Here is a 22,695-nt window from a genome sequence, read left to right as displayed (position 1 = left end):
TGAGCCGAAATCAAGGTGTGCATGGCCTCATGCACGTGGAAGGTTCTAGGCGGGCACTTCGTCCCCAGCATAATGGCTGAGCCAGCAGAGGCTGAGGGAGAGACGTCCTCCGGAGAGGAAATCTTCAAAATGCTCATGGCCTGCACTAACAGGTTGGGCAAATCCTCTGAGCGAAAGATCCGCGCTGCAGAGGGGTCATCCGCTCCATCCGAGCGGGAATCCGTCTCCTCCAAGGAATCCCCAAAGGACCGTTGGGAGAACTCGGATACGCTGCCCTCATCTACATCAGAGGAGACAGAGTCCTCTAGGGCCTGGAAATCCACCTGAGGGCGTTTGCTTCCGGAGGCCTCAACCCCTTTATCGGACAAGGGAGCAGGGGCAGCATTTTGCATAAGGAAAGCCTGATGCAGCAGCAAAATGAACTCAGGGGAGAAACCCCCCAGACTGTGCACTTCTACAGCCTGGGCCACGGCCCTAGACGCACCCTCAACTGGCGCTCGCAAGAGCGGGGGAGAAACATGCTGCGCATCCAAAATGGCGTCCGGTGCGAAACTCCGAGAAGGAGCCGTGCGGGAAAAACGGCGCTTAACTTTGGCCGCTTTCTTGCCGTCGCCCGAATCTCTTGCAGTCCAATGTGTGCAGCTGACGTTCAGCAGGGCAGGAATGAGGACGGGGAAAGAATGTTGGCAAGACAATTGACTGGTTCAGATGGAACTCCGACACAACCTTTGGCAAGAACTTAGGGTGAGTGCGGAGGACTACTCTGTTATGATGAAATTTGGTGTAAGGGGCCTGGGCTACCAGGGCCTGAAGCTCACTGACTCTACGAGCTGAAGTAACTGCCACCAAGAAAATGACCTTCCAGGTCAAGTACTTCAGATGGCAGGAGTTCAGTGGCTCAAAAGGAGGTTTCATCAGCTGGGTGAGAACGACATTGAGATCCCATGACACTGTAGGTTTGACAGGGGGCTTTGACAAAAGCAAACCTCTCATGAAGCGAACAACTAAAGGCTGTCCTGAGATCAGCTTACCTTCCACACGGTAATGGTATGCACTGATTGCACTAAGGTGAACCCTTACAGAGTTGGTCTTGAGACCAGACTCAGACAAGTGCAGAAGGTATTCAAGCAGGGTCTGTGTAGGACAAGAGCAAGGATCTAGGGCCTTGCTGTCACACCAGACGGCAAACCTCCTCCATAGAAAGAAGTAACTCCTCTTAGTGGAATCTTTCCTGGAAGCAAGCAAGATGCGGGAGACACCCTCTGACAGACCCAAAGAGGCAAAGTCTACGCTCTCAACATCCAGGCCGTGAGAGCCAGGGACTGGAGGTTGGGATGGAGAAACGCACCTTCGTCCTGTGTGATGAGGGTCGGAAAACACTCCAATCTCCACGGTTCTTCGGAGGACAACTCCAGAAGAAGAGGGAACCAGATCTGACGCGGCCAAAAAGGAGCAATCAGAATCATGGTGCCTCGGTCTTGCTTGAGTTTCAACAAAGTCTTCCCCACCAGAGGTATGGGAGGATAAGCATACAGCAGACCCTCCCCCCAGTCCAGGAGGAAGGCATCCGATGCCAGTCTGCCGTGGGCCTGAAGCCTGGAACAGAACTGAGGGACTTTGTGGTTGGCTCGAGATGCAAAGAGATCTACCAAAGGAGTGCCCCACACCTGGAAGATCTGGCGCACTACTCGGGAATTGAGCAACCACTCGTGAGGTTGCATAATCCTGCTCAGTCTGTCGGCCAGACTGTTGTTTACACCTGCCAGATATGTTGGCTTGGAGCACCATGCCGTGACGGCGAGCCCAGAGCCACATGCTGACGGCTTCCTGACACAGGAGGCGAGATCCGGTGCCCCCCTGCTTGTTGATGTAATACATGGCAACCTGGTTGTCTGTCTGAATTTGGATAATTTGGTGGGACAGCCGATCTCTGAAAGCCTTCAAAGCGTTCCAGACTGCTCGCAACTCCAGAAGATTGATCTGCAGATCGCGTTCCTGGAGGGACCAGCTTCCCTGGGTGTGAAGCCCATCGACATGAGCTCCCCACCCCAGGAGAGGTTTGGAGGCCAAATTGAGGGTGTATCCTTGCTGGACTATTTGAAGAACCCACTGATCGGAGGTTATGAGAGGCCACCTTTAGTGAAAAACTTTCAACCTCCCTCCAACCGGCAGATCGCCCGGCACTGACACTTGGATGTCGGCTATGCTCTGCTGGAGCCAGTCAAAAGCTCGTCCCTTGCTTTTGCTGGGGAGCCGAGGGGCCTTGCTGAGGCGCACGCTGCTGACGAGAGCGAGCGCACTGGGGCTTAGCCTGGGCCGCAGGCTGTCGAGAAGGAGGATTGTACCTACGCTTACCAGAAGAGTAGGGAACAGTCTTCCTTCCCCCATAAAAACGTCTACCTGTGGAGGTAGAAGCTGAAGGCTGCCAGCGGGAGAACTTGTCGAAAGCAGTATCCCGCTGGTGGAGCAGCTCTACCACCTGTTCGACCTTCTCTCCAAAAATATTATCCGCACGGCAAGGCGAGTCCGCAATCCGCTGCTGGATCCTATTCTCCAGGTCGGAGGCACGCAGCCATGAGAGTCTGCGCATCACCACACCTTGAGCAGCAGCCCTGGACGCAACATCAAAGGTGTCATACACCCCTCTGGCCAGGAATTTTCTGCACGCCTTCAGCTGCCTGACCACCTCCTGAACTGGCTTGGCTTGCTCAGGAGGGAGCTTGTCCACCAAGCCCGCCAACTGCCGCACATTGTTCCGCATGTGTATGCTCGTGTAGAGCTGGTAAGACTGAATTTTGGCCACGAGCATAGAGGAATGGTAGGCCTTCCTCCCAAAGGAGTCTAAGGTTCTAGAGTCTTTGCCTGGGGGCACCGAAGCATGCTCTCTAGAACTCTTAGCCTTCTTTAGGGCCAAATCCACAACTCCAGAGTCGTGAGGCAACTGAGTGCGCATCAGCTCTGGGTCCCCATGGATCCGGTACTGAAACTCGATCTTCTTGGGAATGTGGGGATTACTTAAAGGCTTGGTCCAGTTCGCCAGCAATGTCTTTTTTAGGACATGATGCATGGGTACTGTGGACGCTTCCTTAGGTGGAGAAGGATAGTCCAGGAGCTCAAACATTTCAGCCCTGGGCTCGTCCTCCACAACCACCAGGAAGGGGATGGCCGTAGACATCTCCCGGACAAAGGCCGCAAAAGACAGACTCTCGGGAGGAGAAAGCTGCCTTTCAGGGGAGGGAGTGGGATCAGAAGGAAGACCATCAGACACCTCGTCAGAGAAATATCTGATGTCCTCCTCCTCCTCCTCCCACGAGGCCTCACCATCGGTATCAGACACAAGTTCACGAACCTGTGTCTGAAGCTGTGCCCGGCTCGACTCCGTGGAACCACGGCCACGGTGGGAGCGTCGAGAGGTAGACTCCCTCGCCTGCACCGGCGAAGCTCCCTCCGCCAACTTCGTCGGGGAGCTTTCCTGGGAGGCGACCGCAGTCGGTACCGCAAGCGGCACCGATGTCTGAGACCTCACCCCGGGCAAGGGGCCAGCCGGCGCCTCACTCGACGGTACCGGTGGCGCAAGCACCCCCGGTACCGGAGGGGAAGGGCGCAACAGCTCTCCCAGGATCTCTGGGAGAATGGCCCAGAGACTCTCGTGCAGGGCGGCTGTGGAGAAAGACATGGAAGCCGATGCAGAAGTCGAAGTCAGAGTCTGTTCCGGGCGTGGAGGCTGTTCCGGGCTGTCCAAGGTGGAGCGCATCGACACCTCCTGAACAGAGGGTGAGCGGTCCTCCCGGTGCCGATGCCTGCTGGGTGCCGACTCCCTCGGCGACCCAGAGCTCTCGGTACCGACGCGGGAAGGAGACCGGTGTCGATGCTTCTTTGACTTTTTCAAACGAAGCATGCCACCGGAGCTTCCCGGTACTGACGAGGAGGACGTAGAATCCAGCCGTCGCTTCCTCGGGGCCGAGGCCAAAGAAGGTCGGTCTCGGGGGGGCTGTACCGCAGGAGCCCTCAGGGTAGGGGGAGACCCACCCGAAGGCTCACCGCCACCAGCAGGGGAATGGACAGCCCTCACCTGCACTCCAGATGAAGCACCACCGTCCAACGACATCAGCACTAGAGGAGGTCCCGGTACCACCGACGCCGATGCAGCCTTCCGATGTCTCGGCCCCGACGATGCAGAGGATCGATGCCTCGATGCAATCGATACAGTCGTGGCCGAGGGCGGAGGTCTTGACACTGTCGACATCGACGCACTCGATACTCCCGGTGCCGATGAAGAGCCCGAGAACAAAACGTTCCACTGGGCCAATCTCGCTACCTGAGTCCTTTTCTGTAAAAGGGCGCAAAGACTACAGGCCTGCGGGCGGTGCCCAGCTCCCAGACACTGAAGACACGACGCATGCCTATCAGTGAGCGAGATTACCCGGGCGCACTTCTTGAAGCCGCTGGGAGACTTCGATGACATGGGCGGAAAAATCACGCCGGCGAAATCAAAACTCGTAATTGCAGTAAGGCACCAAAAAGAGGGGGAGAAAAAAAACTCGACCCGAGGCCTCAAAGGGGCCTACCCCGAAACCGAAAGAAAACGTATCGGGGCCAAAAACTAGAAATACGGGGAAGGGAAAAAGACCGTAAGGCCCTTCTCCGAAATCCCTTTTTTTTTTTTTTAAGAGCGAAAAAGTCCAAAAAGACGCGCGAGGGTCAACTTAAGGGGCGCGAACGGCGCAAACACGACGACCGTACCGAGCGCGGACAAAAGAAGACTGACGAACACGAGCCGGTTCGGCCGGGAAGACGGCCGCTCATGCGCGGTGCGCATGGGCACGCGAGGACTAGCAAAGGCCTTTGCTAGTAAAGTTTCCGATTGGAGGGGCTGCCGTGGACGTCACCCATCAGTGAGAACAAGCAGCCTGCTTGTCCTCGGAGAAACGCTGATATAAACGTTGAAATAAACGCCCTTAAAGGACATTCAAAAAAAAATTTTTTTTTTTTAAACGGAGCCAGCGGGAGGGGGGGAGAAAAGGAGGGACCTGGGACCACCAGGTTTGCACTTGCTCAAGAAGAGCCCTCAACCCCAGGTACTCAACAAAACCTAAGGATTAGGCTTAGAGACCTAGCCAGAGCTGCTGCTGTGTGTGACCACCACCTGCTGAGATAGAGAACATACTGAGGAGTTTCCGGCAGCACATGACCACATATAGGGAGGCAATAGGATTGCTCTCTATCTCCACCTGCTGGTAGATGGACACAACCCACCAGTCTATGGATTGATCGGCATGATGATATGGAAAGATCTTTAAGTAGAAGGTCTTTATAGACAGAGTTACAGTAATCAATTTGAGATAGTAAATGTTCCAAAATGGTCAAAGCAGGTCAGTGTAGAAGTGACTGAACGGATTAGTTGTAATCAATGAGTGCTTCACCACCTGTCCTATTTGTTCTCTGAATTCAAGTCTGGTATCTATAACACCTACAATACATGTGACCAATTGTTGTGAAATTGGAATATTACATAAAGAAATTGTTTAATTGAGGATTTTGAATAATGCAGTTTGTAAAAAGTAATAGTTTTGGCTTGTCTGGGGTAAGAATTAAAAAAAATGTTCCAAAGCCATGCTGTTAATTTTGAAAGAAAGATTTTTGTTGATATTAATAAAGGATGTGGAATTGAAGTGATTATTGAATATCAATAGCATAAACAAAGTGAATCACAGAGAATGTGCTACAGTAAGCAACAGGGTAAAAGATGTTAAATAGAATTGGAGATAGTATAGAACCCTGAGGGATACCAGATTTAGGAGAATACAAAGCACAAACTCAATAAAAAACACAAAAAAAAAACATTTTATGTTTCTGGTGACTTTAGTGTTCCAGAAACCTGAGTTTTCTAGTCAATATTACTACTTTAATCTTGGCATTAATCTCTGGGAACAATAAATAATAAATGTTTCCCCCAAACAAGTTCACCACTGCCATATAAACTCCTAATATCTTAAACTCACTAAACTCACTACTATGCCTATGACCATCTCTATTGGGTCAGCTCTTACTTTTTACAGCACCTTTATCTGTAACTGGTGGAAGAATTCCCATCACAAGTTACAAACCTCCATTATAACCTTTTTGCAAATTTCAGTAAGAAATAAGGTGTACTTTCAGATCTCCAAATTATGCCACTATACATTTACTACTTAAAAAAAAGGGAGTGAACTAGTAGTCACAGCAATAGGTTAACAAGCAAGGAAACCAGTATCCAAATCCTGTTTTCCCACCACCATGTCATCTATTTCCCATTCCTTCATGGTTTTTACTTAATTGCAAATTACCTAAATTCCAAGTATTATTTGGAAAAGTGGGTTAAAATTCACACTAAAAGAAGCCACCTCATTTCAAAGCTACATCAGGAAAAACAAACATGAGTATAGGCAAAAGACATAGCCACACCTCAAATGCTTAACATCTATCTTCCCTGCCTCAAGAGCACCAGTCCCAGTGCTTAGCAGCAAGTGGGGTTGAGGAATGCTAGCTCCAAAGAGGCACAAATTGTTTAAGGGAATTTAATGTATATATTGTTGATCAACCTGTAATCTAAAACCAATTGTACACATCTAGGGCTACTGAAATTTTGGTCAAAACTAAGATCCAGACCAATGGATAACGGAAGGTATAAATAAAATTGTAATGTCTTATGAATCAGATATGCTCAGGCACTCTCAGAGAAGATAATGAAGACCCTACACACATTACAGCAGTGATTTCTCAACCTGGTCCTCAAGATCTACTAAGCCAGTTAAAAAAAAAAATACCCATAATATGCATGAATATTTATACTCAAAATTGATGCAATCTCCCATTTATGTCCTGAAAATCAGACTGGTTGGTATGGTTCTGATGGAGCCAAGTGCTAAGACATTAACAAAGGGTTGGTGGCATCTGCAAATTATTTTGTGGGTGTGCAATGCAGAAGACAATTTTGCACAGAAGGTGAACCTGCACAAAGCCTTGTTAGACACCAGTACACAGCATACTACAAACCTTGAAGCTGTTGTTTTGCCTCTATGCAGAAAAGACTTTAAGGGTGAGTTTAACACTGTGGCTTCAACTCCAAGTCTGTGCATGTTCGACTAGAAAAATTATATTCTGGGCATAAATATTGACACCACAAAAAAATTATGCGCCAACTAGTATTCTAGCACATACACAAATATTTGCAGATAGAATTTTTCTAATCAGGCATTCGAATAGCATTAGGTGCCCTTAGCACAGAAACTGGTCCACATGTGTCCAGTACTGGAACAGAGGTTTTGCACCTGAAGGTCCTGGCTATTCCAATATAATTTGTTTACTGCATTGATCAGCAAAAATTGGGTCTTATCTTGCATTAAGAGCCATGCATTAAGCCACTAACACAAACACATAGTTTCAACAAAAGCTTTCTGTATGGACCCTTGAGTGATGATAAGGTTCAGAGCCACTGAATTAAAGAAAATTAGGCTCCACTCTACCTTTCTCTTCTTTCTCCATCCCCTCCCTTCTGTAGAAAGCATGACACTGCTTCCTTTCCCACATGGACCATATTTCCAAGCAGTAAATCTGACCACATGCCAACAATTCATATCTAGATAGAATCAGATTAACATTAGAAACTTTCTTCATAGCATTGTGGACAGATAAGTAGCCTTCCAGGGGAGACAAAGACAGCACCAGAATTGTAAAAAATAAAATAATAAATAACAATACTAAAGTGCCTAGAATAAGCATAGAGAACCCTTAACTTCAAATGACCTGAGGACTAAGGCAAAGCATTATGTACATTAGAAAGTAAAATCAGTAAATGCAATGCCTAGCTAGACTACCCAATGATAAACTAAATATTAGAAAAACAAACAATATCCCTGCACCCAAATCAAAAGGTTATAGTTCACTGTTGTGTAAACACACAGCAACAGGTAAAATATGTTATTCCTTTTGATTCATCTAAACAGGATGAGTAGCTCATTCACTCAGGGATCATTTTTCCTTACATCGCCTAGCTATGCAAAAGCACGTATCTGACTTGTATGCCAGCTTTGGCTTATGAATAATCACATGGTAAGCAATTCAACCTTATTTATCCATATTAGCAATATGCCCGGATGCAGCTCTACCTTGAATAACTGGACTGTCAAGGTCTGAACAGCCTTACCCACTCTAGTGACGTGCACATGCAGCAATCTACATTTACTCTAGTTTACCTCTAGAACAAATGAATAAGATGTGTTTAACCAGTAGAAAGTGTGAAAGGTGGACAGCACAAAAGTACAAAAAAAAAAAAGACTGGCGTATAGGTTTGTTCCAGCAAAGCAGACACTAAAAAGAGAGACTAATTGTTTTGTTTTTTTTTTTGGGGGGGGGAGAACACAGAGTCGAGCACAGTACTGAATACAAGGTAAAACGCAGCAATAGCCGCGGTTGAAGGTGGGACGTCTTAAGGCTTCTAGATCTATGCGGTCCGTAGCCCGGCAAAAAGACAGAAATAAAGCGACAAGATCTGGCTTCACCCCTCCCCCTCCGTCCTCGTTATAAACGCAGAGGCCTCTCGCCCACCACCACAGCACAGTCCTGTAGGGCTAGATTACGTTTGTCCTACCAGGAAAGGCCGGTCAGCGCGCCCAGGCCCTGCCTCTGAAGCTCGGTTGCTAAGCGCAGGCGGCAGCACTGAATATCTCCAAAAGTAGAAGTCAGAGAGGCGCCATTTTAAGAGCCGGAACGAGAGAACGACTGCGCAGAAAGGCCGATGAATGGAGGAGAGCGGAAGGAGAGGGAGAAAGAGAGACCTGGAGGAACAACGGCCCATTTAACTCAAGCGGAGCCGGTAAGGGCGCTGCTTATAAGCCACCGAGCCTCTCCCCTCCCCCACACCCCGGTTCCCGACCGCCCTTTCCCATGAACCGCCGGCGCTTACCTTCTCGCACAGGGTCTTGACTTGGCTCTCCGACAGCTGCTTGCACTCGTTCAGCTGCTCGATCCACTGGTCCAGCTCCTTGGTGAACACCTTCTCGTCCATGGCTCCGGCCGTCTCCTCCTCAGCAGCAGCAGCAACGGCACCACAGCCCCCCACCCGCCCCCCTAAAGCCCAAGCCAACGAGAGGCTGAGCAAGCGGCGGGGCAAAGACAAGGCCGGCTCCTGGAATGCGTTACGCGCCGCCGCTTCCAAGTTCCAAGGAGGAAGAAGAGAGCGAAAGAGGTTTCCTGGGAAAAGACGAGGCAGCCGCTTCCTCTCAACTCTGCCTTCCTCGCTCCGACCGAGCCGCTCTGTAATGGCCGCGCTGACGTCACTCGCCCCTCCTCCTCCTCCTCCTTTTTTTTCTCCGCGCGCGCGGCCCACCCCGGCTTCTTATTTCCTGTTTTCAGCAGGAAGCAGCGGGAGCGTGCCCGCACTGACGCGCGTGCGCGGGGCGGAGGGACTGGTTAGAAGACGACAGGAGGAGGAGTTTCGGGAGATGCTGGGGAGCCGCGCGCAGCCGCAGGTGACGCGAACGTGGGTGGGAATAATGCTTTGTACGCTATGGTCTGTAAGACATGTACAGCTGGCAGCAGGTTGAAAGAACCCCCCCCCCCCCCCAAAAAAAAAAAAAAAGCACTAAGGAGGAGATTCTATAAGTGATTTAGCTTATAATCAATGCCTATTATGGAATATGCACAGTTGATATTTCAGCGACTAACTCTGCATGCATCCATTTATACCAATGAAAGCTAAATAACACATAGATTTATGGGTGCACGGCAATATTCTATAATTAGGCACTTTTTGGAACGCCCCTGAAACACCCATTTCCCTGTCCCCTAACCATGCCCTTTTTGCCTGAGCACATTAGAACTTCAGCGCACATCGTTACACCATACACTTAGCAAATTGCATGCCTAAATTCTAGTCAGTCCAATTAGTGCTCATTATTGCTTGTTAAGTGTATTTTTCTACTTGGGTTCCTTTAGACTCTTTTAAGGTCTGCTTTAGTAACCTGTATTTCACTTACTGTAGTAGTGTGTTAATCAACATTGCAGAGAGCCAGTTTAGTGGGATGCCTAGCAACTACATTCATAAAGTCTTGCTATTAATCAATTGCTGTTGCTATTGCACAGTAATTTCTTCATGCTATCCATCCTTTCTCCCAGCTCTAGAGATCTCTTGTGATATTGGTGTTAGGCCAGTGTTGGATATAGATTTTGGATCTCAGTCCTTACGTTTTCCAAATCTGAGCTCAAGGTACCTTTCAGTTCGGGTACACAAGCTGTTTCTTTCTTCCAGATCAAAGTTGTGTCTTAATAGCAATATTAACAAAACTCTGCTAAGTGCAGTAATATGTAGGTAGTGATACCTTTGTATCTTAGGGTTTATCAACAACTGAAGGAACAGACCTGTGGGTGACTTCTGATGGCAGTATGACAGGTGGTAACAGCAACATAGCAAAATTAAAAATATCACAACTGGTATAATACAGTCACCCTCCCCCTCCTCATTACCTTATCAGTTATAGCTGCTGTCACATCTTTGCCATGCTGATGATCTGGAAGAGCCACATCTATTGTGTTAGTCTAGTTTAATCTGAAAAGTCCCTATTATTTTGTAATTTAAATTAAAAACAAAAAAACACCTCCCATGGTGTGCAAAAGATCCCTACTGAGGACTGCAGTGGTAGATGAATTTTCTACTCTTGCATTTCTATTCAGTGATATTCAGATGTGTGCAATCTTCTGAAGCAGTGCTAAATGGCATTTGTTTTCTTTTGGCAGCATCAAATATCTCCAGCTAGAGTCATCCATGTGTATAGCAAATATAAGCATGCTTGGAGCAAAGAGAAATGGAAAGCTGAAGAATACTACTACTACTACTATTTAGCATTTCTATAGCGCTACAAAGCGCACAAACAATGGATGGAACATTAAAAACAAAAATAATCTTGGGGAAACAAACATAAGAAACACTGAGATAAAAAGGGACTATTGTATAAAATTTATAGAACACAGTCAAATAATATTTCACATAAACAGCTGTAATCATAGATCCCCTATCGTTTTGTTTTATACTGTTTTATGATGTCTGTTACACTGCTATACCTACTGTAAGGTCATTAAAGTGCACAAAATATTTAGATACATTAGCTTTTTTGATTCTCTGTGATTTTTAGGGGTTTTGTGCCATTGTTTATTTTATCCCACAGGCACAAAGGGATCTTAGCAGCAGCGTAAGAGAGCAAGAACACCCCTGTCCGCAGAGGGATCTTGGGGTGATAGTATCTGAGGATCTGAAGGTGACAAAACAGTGTGACAAGGCTGTGGCCGTAGCTAGAAGGTTGCTAGGCTGTATAGAGAGAGGTGTGACCAGCAGAAGAAAGGAGGTGTTGATGCCCCTATAGAAGTCGTTGGTGAGGCCCCACCTGGAGTATTGTGTTCAGTTGTGGAGGCTGTATCTTGCTAAGGATGTAAAAAGAATTGAAGCGGTGCAAAGAAAAGCTGCAAAAATGGTATGGGATTTGCGTTACAAGACATATGAGGAGAGACTTGCTGACCTGAACATGTATACCTTGGAGGAAAGGAGAAACAGGGGTGATATGATACAGACATTCAAATATTTGAAAGGTATTAATTCGCAAACGAACCTTTTCCATAGACCGGAAGGCGGTAGAACTAGAGGACATGAAATGAGATTGAAGGGGGGCAGACTCAAGAAAAATGTCAGGAAGTATTTTTTCACGGAGAGAGTGGTGGATACTTGAAATGCCCACCCATGGGAGGTGGTGGAGATGAAAACGGTAACAGAATTAAAAAATGTGTGGGATAAACATAAAGGAATCCTGTTCAGAAGGAATGGATCCTCAGAAGCTTAGCGGAGATTGGGTGGCAGAGCCAGTGGTGGGAGGCAGGGCTAGTGGTTGGGAGGCAGGGGTAGTGCTGGGCAGACTTCTACGGTCTGTGCCCTGAAAATGGCAGATAGAAATCAAGGTCAGGTATACATATAAAGTAGCACATATGAGTTTATCTTGTTGGGCAGACTGGATGGACCGTACAGGTCTTTCTCTGCCGTCATCTACTATGTTACCAAGAAAAATGTGCAGTGGTCCTCTGTCACCAATGCCACTCCTGTCATGTCACATGCAGTTCATACTTCAGCTTTTTGAACTGCGTGTGGCTCCATGCGTGCGATCAGTGAACTACTAAGGCTGCAGCAAGAATAGCAGAGGCACCAGAGTCACTGCAAGAGGAGCAGCCGTATTCCAGACACCAGGCATCAAGGGGCAGATGCAGAAAAAATACATTCTTGAGTCTAGAAGATGGGGTAGTGAGCAAGCACTGTTAGGGCACTGAAAATAAGCTCAGGCAACAACATCAGAAAGGGGTACCCAGGAGCTCAGCAGTGATGAGCTGCAGTGATCCTGTACAGCAGGCTTGTTCGAGTTCAGGATATCTCTAATGAATATTGTAATAGGTTGCTGGGCGTTGCTCAGCCTCTAGGGCTATCCGCCCTTCTCAGCAGCCTTTAGCATACAAGTCTTGTTCAATAAAGAAACAAACGAAAAAAAACACATCAGGATCAAATACAAACTTTTCCCTTTTATTGTTCTCCCATTCCGCTTGGTAGAACACAGCCCAGGCTTCAGCCGCTGATTCCCCTTTCCCGGCTTCCTTGGTCGGAGAGGCTCCAAAAGAAAGACACCCTAATTTAGTCCCTACCCGGGCTTGTTATAACACAGTCCCCATACAGCCTGGGTTCAAAAAAAAAGAACAAACAAAAAAAACAGCTCAATACATCTTGGTTTTTAAATCCACAGTTCATGTAGTCAAGCTCTTCAAAACCGCAATATAACCTGGCTTTTTAAATCCACAGTTCATGTAGCCAAGCTCTCCAAAATAGCAATATAACTTGGCTTTTTAAATCCCCCAGTTCAGGTAGCCAAGCTCTCCAAAATAGCAATATAACTTGGCTTTTTAAATCCACTGTTCCTCTGGCTTTGCGCGGGCTCAAAGCCTGGGGTCCCACCCTCTTGGTCAGACTTTTACTTACTCTCTGACCTCCTCCCGCTTGACCCCTTTCCTTCTCTGGCCTGCTTAGCCAGGGACTGTCTTACTTCTGTGGCTTTCTCTGGGCCAGAGCTGATACATCCATGGGCTCCTCCAGGGTTTGCTCGGGTACTGTCAGCTCCATGGGCCAAGGCCCAAACTCCCCTTTCTCCTTCTCAGGAGCCCAGTCCATACTCTCCTCGCCCCACCCTCTTCCCAGCTGCTCCTCATTTTCCTCATTAACCCTTTCGGGCTTTTTCTCTTCTTTTTCCCACCTGTTCCACCTCTCCTTCCCCCAGGTTGGAGAATTAGTATTACTCCTTCTCCTGTAGCCCCCTTCTGGTGACTCTTGTGAATGCACCCTGGTTTGTCTCTCTTTTTCCCAAGGTGGCTGCTGGGATTTGTAGTTCTTGCCCCTAAGTTGTCTCTTGGGGAAAAGCGGCCGGTAAGGGAGAATCTCCTCTGTGGCTTTTTGGGGGTTGTAGGATCTGGTTCCCTGTGTTTCTCCCAGGTCCCTATGGTTTTCCACATTCCCTTTACATACCCCCCCCCCCTTAAGCTCGCCTCTCTCCCTTTTCTTTCATTTGCTCCCTTTTCTTCGTCTACCCGGGATAGGGCGTCCACATGAGCCAAACACTTCCCAGGACGATGCTCCACCTCATATTGAAATGGCTGTAAAGCTAGGTACCATCGCATTAATCGTCCATTATTGTTTTTCATCATGTTCAGCCATTTCAATGGAGCATGGTCCGTTACCAGTTTGAATTTTTTTCCTTCCAAATAAACATTACATTCCTGTACGGCCCACCGTATGGCCAAGCATTCTTTCTCTATTGTGGAGTAATGCTCTTCATGGGGCAATAATTTTCGGCTCAAATATAACAAGGGATGTTCTTCCCTGTTATGCTCCTGGGATAGTACCGCCCCCAACCCCCTGGGGTCGGGGCTTTCCCCCCCCCCCCCTCTCGGGTCCTCCCCAATGTTGGGCTTCCAGATACCACTCCAACCCGGCAGTCACTCCCTCAACTGTCTTACAGCCTCTTTTTACCAACTCCGCTCTTATTTCTCCAGGTAGGCCTTGGAGGAATTGCTCCACCACCAATTCTTGGAGAATTTCCTGGATAGTGTGGTGGTCGGGTTCTAACCATCTTTTTAATAAGTCCATCAACCTATTGGCCACAGCTTTCGGGGTTTCTCCCTTTTCCCACTTAGTGGCGCGAAACTTCCGCCTATAGGCCTGGGTACTAAGGCCATAACGGTCCTTAATGGCCTCTTTCAGCCTCCCATAGTGGGCAGCATCGCCTGGAGACAGGTCTCTAAAGGCGGCCAGGGCCTCCCCTGCCAGGGAAGGGACTAAACGCATGGCCCACTGTTCTTGTGGCCAACTAGCAGCCACGGCCACCCTTTCAAAGGCTGTTAGGAAATCATCCACATTGTCCTGCTCTGTTAACTTTCCCCAGGTCAGTGTGTTCATGGATAGTGTTCCTACCGCACCGCTGTCTCCAGTCCATGATCCTAAGGCTGCTGGGTCCATGTCCCTTGGAGCGGGGATCCCCCTCTGAAAGAACTCCTGGAGCATCTTTAGCACCGGCTGTTGTTGGTCTCTCGCTGCCGCCAAGGAGTCCTCCACCATCTTAGCTGTTAGTTCCTGCTGTTTTTGGAACTGCATGGTCATCCACGCGAAGATTTCCTTCGGATCCATCCCCTGGCTCCAGAACCGCCTCCTGGAAAAAAAAAAAAACAGAGGACCACTCCAAGTGCGATTTCCCCCACTTCCTTGGGTCTTTCTAAGATCCCTCCGGCCCCCACCTGTCTAGGCCCCGCTTACCGGAACCCAAGATGGGTCTGCGCCTTTATCAGCGTTGGCCCCTCCGTCGGGCTTTTCTGCTGGGCTGGTCTCGACCTCCTCGAGCGACAGGTTCAAAAAAAAAATTAGATCCCACCACTGCCACCAATTGTAATAGGTTGCTGGGCGTTGCTCAGCCTCTAGGGCTATCCGCCCTTCTCAGCAGCCTTTAGCATACAAGTCTTGTTCAATAAAGAAACAAACGAAAAAAAACACATCAGGATCAAATACAAACTTTTCCCTTTTATTGTTCTCCCATTCCGCTTGGTAGAACACAGCCCAGGCTTCAGCCGCTGATTCCCCTTTCCCGGCTTCCTTGGTCGGAGAGGCTCCAAAAGAAAGACACCCTAATTTAGTCCCTACCCGGGCTTGTTATAACACAGTCCCCATACAGCCTGGGTTCAAAAAAAAAAGAACAAACAAAAAAAACAGCTCAATACATCTTGGTTTTTAAATCCACAGTTCATGTAGTCAAGCTCTTCAAAACCGCAATATAACCTGGCTTTTTAAATCCACAGTTCATGTAGCCAAGCTCTCCAAAATAGCAATATAACTTGGCTTTTTAAATCCCCCAGTTCAGGTAGCCAAGCTCTCCAAAATAGCAATATAACTTGGCTTTTTAAATCCACTGTTCCTCTGGCTTTGCGCGGGCTCAAAGCCTGGGGTCCCACCCTCTTGGTCAGACTTTTACTTACTCTCTGACCTCCTCCCGCTTGACCCCTTTCCTTCTCTGGCCTGCTTAGCCAGGGACTGTCTTACTTCTGTGGCTTTCTCTGGGCCAGAGCTGATACATCCATGGGCTCCTCCAGGGTTTGCTCGGGTACTGTCAGCTCCATGGGCCAAGGCCCAAACTCCCCTTTCTCCTTCTCAGGAGCCCAGTCCATACTCTCCTCGCCCCACCCTCTTCCCAGCTGCTCCTCATTTTCCTCATTAACCCTTTCGGGCTTTTTCTCTTCTTTTTCCCACCTGTTCCACCTCTCCTTCCCCCAGGTTGGAGAATTAGTATTACTCCTTCTCCTGTAGCCCCCTTCTGGTGACTCTTGTGAATGCACCCTGGTTTGTCTCTCTTTTTCCCAAGGTGGCTGCTGGGATTTGTAGTTCTTGCCCCTAAGTTGTCTCTTGGGGAAAAGCGGCCGGTAAGGGAGAATCTCCTCTGTGGCTTTTTGGGGGTTGTAGGATCTGGTTCCCTGTGTTTCTCCCAGGTCCCTATGGTTTTCCACATTCCCTTTACAATATGCATGAGAGGGATTTGCATGCCCACCAGCACCATGGTATGCAAACCTCTCTCATGCATATTCATTAAAGATAGCCTGAAAGTCATGCTTGCTTGTGGCCCTTGAGGACTGAACTTGGACAAGCCTGCTATAGAGCAAGGAAAGGAGAAAAGCCACACAGTGATCCTCATATTTAGAGGAGCATTTGCAATATGATGTCTAAGTCTGATTTAGAGCATTTTGCTGAAAACATCCAAAAATCGAGTGGCGAACATAGTGATTTTCAAATCAGAAAAACATTTATCATTTTGTTTCAAAAATCACCATTTTCTAGATGTTTTTGTCTCAGTGTGTCTATCTTTTGGTTCTATTTTTGAAAACAAAATGTCCTAGGGAATGTCTGGGGGCCAGGATTCTTAGTAGACTGGCCACACAGACATCCCAGCAGATCAGTGGGGCAGCCAAGGGAGGCACTGCTCCTAAAAGGTCCCAGATACACATCTCACCATAACCTTATATTGTATAGTGAGCTGTAATACAAGTGAATTTTAAATATTGTCTTGACCGACCAGTGCACTCGGGGTCTGTATTGTTGATTAGAAGTAATTCTGTTTAAAAATGATTGTTTAACTTTGATTGTGTGAAAATAAGTTGGAATGCAGAAGATAAGATACAGCTCTAATTAATTTGGTATGTGAAGGGGAGGATGGTGCTTGTTTTTGGAAGTTCAGCTTGGCCAACTGGACTTGGAAAACATGTGACCATGTTCCCACAGTATGGCTTGTTTACCTAAACAGAGAAGCATTCTGTAATTTTCCTTAGCTCTGAACATGAGTTCTGAGCCTAATAAAAAGGGGAGTTTCTTTCAGTGAAACCAGGAGCTCATCTGTGAGTAATGTACGTATCTGTGAGTAATGTACATACTGTGCAGAGGATTTGTTCCTGGTCTAAAAAGCTCCTGGCTTTCGCTGTAACGGGCCCCCCCCCCCCAGCTGATGATAAGAGCCTGGATGATGTAAGGACCAGTGATGATTGTATGTATAGTGTATTATTGCTTCTTTTCCTGGTCTAAGAACTCTTAGCATTGCTTAGATGTAGAGACCAGTGATGTAATGATTGTTTATATAGCTAATCATTGTATATACCTTAATCATTGTAGAATTTTGCACCTCTAATAAAGGTTTCATTTATCTAATATGAATCCAAAAGAATCCACGGTAATTATTGAGTAGTCTGTGTCAGTGAGACAGGCTGTAAATCTATAGCAGTACATGAGCCTACCAGGAATAGCAAAGAATGTACTGTACCCAACTGAACACCACCACAATAGCCCTTGCCTGCAGGAGTCACCTATACTGTATGTAAGTACAGTAAGTATTTTGTGGGTTTTGGAGGGCTCACCCTTTCCACTGCAAGTCTACCAGTTAGAGTGAAATATGAGCCTGGGTCCCCCTTCTGTACAGTCCACTGCATCAACCACTAGGTACTCCAGGGATCTGCTTGCTGCTCTAAGAGGAATGACCATAATTTGTGAAGCTGTCATAGAACTTGGTATGTACTGTCACTTTCACATCTGAGGGGAGTGGAAGGGGGCCATGTCTTCATCCCTCCATTGGTCATCTGGTCAATTTGGATACCTGGATGTCTTGTCCATATTCCACTATTGCAGAAAAACGTCCACATCTTATTTCTGCCCAAACATGCCTCTAAACACACCCCCCTTGCAATTTAGACAAACTGCAGAGAAAAACATCCCAAATAGTTTCAAAAATCACAATTTGGGCGTTTTTCCAATAGAAATGTCCATCTGTCACTTTATTCTGTCTCTTGGATATTTTTCTGTTTCGAAAATGAGCCCCTTAATGTAATAATTTAATTTGAGAACTTATAGTCTGCTTAACCAACCAGGAGTTCATAATACAAAGCCTTCACAGTAAATGGATGTTTTTTATTTGGCAACTATTTTTTTACTTTCACCTGTCCCTGTGGTAACATCAATGAAGATATGCAAATTAATGCATAATATTGGGCCATCTTTCTGAGCTCCACTATCATTGAAAGACTATAATAGTTGTTTTGTACTGTGGCATATCAGAATTTTAACTCTTTTGAGTCTGTAAAGAAAAACAGCATGTGTGGAAAAACCAAGACTTCATTAAAATGATTATTATTGTCTTTGCAGAGTATGTAAGTGCTATAATTTAGAATGATTACACTTGTATAACAGTTTCATCTAGGTGATTTTATGAGTCAGCAAAGATGAAACAACACCTTGAACATAGATTTTGGCTTGTGAAATTACACAAGGGTTGCCAGCTAGATCCAGATTCACCTGACAGGTTTGGTCCAGACCCCACTGCATGCATGGATTGTGGTTCTGAATTCCCCATTGGAATCCCTAAGAAAAGCCAGGGGTAAGCCCAGGACTAAAGCAACCCTTTGGGGTGACTCTGGAGCTAGTTGGCAACCCTAAATTACACCACCACCATCCCCTCTGAGGGAGTCTATAGGACGCTACCACTTTCCCACGGTGTCAGGGCCACCTTAAAACCCCTACCCCACCCAAGGGGGAAGTAACATGGAGGGGTGGAGCCAGGAGGGCATGACCCAGGAAGTATAAAAGGCCTGGTCAGAGCTAGGTTAAAGGAGCCCAGAGGAAAGCATTGATGGCTACTACATATGGTGTCACCCTGAAGCTGAGAAAGTGCAACCACTGCATGCAGGTATGTTGATCAAGCTCAACTGGAAATCTTGAAGAGTTTGCGTTTTGACCTGGCCAGCTTTGTGTGCCTGCTAGAGACTATGCTGGTAACTCTGGATCCAGGGACCAGGCCAGAGACTAGTAATAATTGTTGCTGAGGAAAATACATGCATCTATGTTGTGGCCCTGCCAGAACAGGCACTTCCTGGATACCTTAAATAAAACATTATTTGTTTTTATCATAACTTGTGGAGTGTGTGTGTGTTGCCTCACTGGGTTCTGTGGCCCACCTTCGGTCATGGTATCACAACCCCTTTTAAGTCACACTGACAGCAGGCTGCTGTGAAGTGAGAGATGGAGAAAACATAGTCCTAGACTGCAATTTTCCTCACTAGAACACTCCAGTTTTATGAGCAGAAGGTAAGGCCATAATAGAGCTATTAAAATCTTACTTAAGGGAAAGTTTACTTTCCAGTTATATTACCACCAAGCCAGGTCTGGAAGTCTTCACACTTACCATACTAATCAAATTTCTTCTGCAAGGAACAGGCAATCCCAATATTTTAGGACACATACATGTGACCATTATTGCAGATCTTTTCTCAGCAATTAACCATTTATCTATAGATAGAGTTGGCAGTGGTTAAGTTGCACTTGACTTTGGTGCTACCATAAGCAGGGCATTGAGGACAATTAGTATATCATTGAAAACAGTACAGTAACCAGATGTTTTATCATGAAAGTAGAATATAATATTTAGGGGGGAAGCTATCAATGTGGACTACTGTTATTATGGGTTATTTTACTGTTAACTACTGTTATTAGTAACTAGGAGGAAATATTCAGCCCACAGCAGTAGATGGGCTGAACTCACCCTGGATATTACTACTACTACTATTTATCACTTCTATAGCGCTACAAGGCATACACAGTGCTGTACATCATACACGAAAAGACAGTCCCTGCTCAAAGAGCTTACAATCTAAATAAGACAGGTAAACAGACAGAACATCTAAGAGGTAAGGGAATTAGAGGTGGGGTACAGGGCAAGTGAGTAAAGCAGTGTCAAAGAGGTGGGCTTTTAGCCTAGACTTGAAAACGGCCAAAGACGGGGCTAGACGTATAGGCTCGGGAAGACTATTCCAGGCATGAGGTGCAGCGAGATAAAAGGAACGGAATCTGGAATTAGCAGTAGAGGAGAAGGGGACAGACAGGAGAGATTTATTTACAGAGTGGAGTATCTGAGGGGGGGCGTAGGGCGAGACAAGAGTGGAGAGGTACTGGGGAGCGGTAGAGTGAATGCACTTATAGGTCAGTAAGAGAAGTTTGAATTGAATGCGAAAACGGATAGGGAGCCAGTGAAGTGACTTGAGGAGAGGGCTAATGTGAGCATAGCGATTTTGGTGGAAAATGAGTCGTGCAGCAGAGGTTTGGACTGATTGAAGAGGAGAGAGATGGCTAAGTGGGAGGTCGGTGAGAAGCAGGTTGTAGTAATCTAGGCGAGAGATAATAAGAGTGTGGATAAGGGTTCTGGTAGAGTGCTCAGAGATGAAGGGACGGATTTTGCTGATGTTATAGAGATATTCACATTTGGAGTATGCATGACTCTGAGCATTGAATATCCAGGTATGTCCTCTGACCTGGAAGTTAACTGGGTACCAGCTGATATTCAGCCCAGTGCCAGTTAATGCGGTGTGTAAAGTTAGGACAGCCTTTTTGCTGTCCTAACTTCATGTGCTTGCTTAGCCAGTTAGAGGGCTGAATATAACTGCTAAGCAGCTCAGTGCTGGCTCTGCCCCTGGACTCCCCTAATCTTACTGGCCAGGGAACAGCCAGTTTGCAAAGATATTCAGCAGCACTACCCAGTTAAGTGCTGCAGAATATCAGTGGCTGGCCAGCTAGCTCAGTGAGATTTAACCAGGCAGGAATCTCTCCAGCCCAGTTAAAACCCTTCTGAATATTGATCTCTAGGGGGTCCTTTTACAAAGGCACACTGGAAAATGGCCTGCGGTAGTGTAAACACGGGTTTTGGGTGCACACAGAATCATTTTTCAGCGCACCTACAAAAAATGCCTTTTAAAAGTTTTGCCAAAAATGGACGTGCGGCAAAATAAAAATTGCCGCGCATCCATTTTGGGTCTGAGACCTAACCACCCACCAGCCATTGACCTAGCAGTAAAGTCTCATGTGGTAACCACGCAGTAATGACCTACACGCGCCAAATGCCACTTGGCACATGTCTGATAAGCACAGCCAAAAATAAAAAATTGTTTTTCAGACATGCATATCAGACATGTGCCAAAAATGAAATTACTGCAAGAGCCATGCGGTAGCTGGGCGCTAACTCCATTTTGGCACATGTTGGGTGTGCGTAGACTCTTTCGCAGCTTAGTAGCATAAAATGGGACCTGTGCTAAAATAGCATGAGTTAGTGGTAATATCACACGTCTTAATGGTAGTGCACATGGGTAAATACGCCCCTCCTTTTGCAAATCAAAACCAACTCCAAGCTGTTAATCTAGCATGTTCAGTTAATAAAGCAATCAAAACAAATATACACTGTTCCTTTTCTATAAAATGTGCGTAGGCATGAAAAGAAGGTATTGTCCTTTGCAAGGCTTTAGGAACTGGACAAGCACTGATGCTGGGAGGACTATAATTGGGCTCTGTTTGATGGATTCTCTCCTTCAGAAAAACAATGTTGTGAGCACTTTGCTCACATAGAAAAACAAAAGATACCTGGTTTAATTAACAACTCCTCTGCACACACCAAGATATACAGAGCAGCATTTTAGAAAGGCTGAACAAATCCGATCTACTACTACTACTACTATTTAGCATTTCTATAGCGCTACAAGGCATACGCAGCGCTGCACAAACATAGAAGAAAGACAGTCCCTGCTCAAAGAGCTTACAATCTAATAGATCTGGGACATTTCAGAAACGATTGGCAAGATTGAACTAGTAGATGTGGCTGAAGCAGTGCAGCACAGTGAAACACGACGTCGTGGGAGATTATTTTTTTTTCCTCTTGCTAAATAGTAGGATGAGTGTTTACTTTCAAGATTAGATCATTTTACTTGAAATGAGAAATGATATTGTGAAAAAGGACAAAGAAAAAGAGAAAGAAAAAGATAAAATCTGGATCTATGAGGAAGTACCGTGATGGCTTTATGATAGTTTTCATTGAAGCACAGCTTCTGATGATCCGACTATAACAAAATTGATAATTTGGGGATTATTGTGTGTTGTATATGTAATATATTCCCCTATATCTTTACTAATACCAACTTAGAATTACTTCATAAAATATGCACAGAAACTAGTGGAGGGTAATTTTATAATAGGGAAGGTAGATACAATTTCTGCCACTTACACTGATAGTAACATAGTAAATGACGGCAGATAAAGACCTGTACGGTCCATCCAGTCTGCCCAACAAGATAAACTCATTTTACATGGTATGTATTACTTTATATGTATACCAGAGTTTGATTTGTCCTTGCCATTCTCAGGGCACAGACCGCAGAAGTCTGCCCAGCACTCTTCTTGTACTAAACGTTCTGAAGCTAACGTTGAAGCCCCTTAAACACTCCAGCCCATCCATATCTATTCAGTTATGATCAGGGCATAGACCGTAGAAGTCTGCCCAGCTCCCGTTTTCCCCCCCATATTTTATAAAGACATATAGGTGCCTCATTCTTTATATAATATTAGTTCAAGCTGCCAACTATGCACATAAGTTGCAACTGTGAACATTTATGCAAACCCTAGAGTCAACACATAGGAGTTGATATTCAGCTGGCGGTGATCAGCGTTTTGTTGAGCCCAGAAATTCAATTCAAGGCCATTTCGGGCACCAGCATTGAATTTCCAGGTTTTCGGAGCTAGCTAAT

At 46.4% G+C, this 22,695-nt stretch overlaps 1 protein-coding gene across 2 annotated transcripts in view; it reads right to left on the bottom strand.

The window, feature by feature from the left end:
- Positions 1 to 9,317, bottom strand: part of PPP2CA (protein phosphatase 2 catalytic subunit alpha) — a 28,685-nt gene extending 19,368 nt beyond the window's left edge. Inside the window, exons 1-2 of one of the 2 annotated variants that reach the window (XM_030211796.1) lie at positions 8,945 to 9,016; positions 7,506 to 7,618 (exon numbers count right to left, since the gene is read on the bottom strand). In XM_030211796.1, the coding sequence (XP_030067656.1) occupies positions 7,506 to 7,616 (111 nt within the window). In that variant the 5' untranslated portion in view covers positions 7,617 to 7,618; positions 8,945 to 9,016. Of the gene's footprint in view, positions 1 to 7,505; positions 7,619 to 8,944 lie in introns of both variants that reach the window. The other variant, XM_030211797.1, reaches the window with a different exon arrangement.
- Positions 9,318 to 22,695: the final 13,378 nt, after the last annotated feature.

The sequence above is a fragment of the Microcaecilia unicolor genome, chromosome 8 (assembly GCF_901765095.1).
Source record: "Microcaecilia unicolor chromosome 8, aMicUni1.1, whole genome shotgun sequence".
Taxonomy (NCBI): Eukaryota; Metazoa; Chordata; class Amphibia; order Gymnophiona; family Siphonopidae; genus Microcaecilia; species Microcaecilia unicolor.
This window is presented reverse-complemented; position numbering and strand designations above follow the sequence as displayed.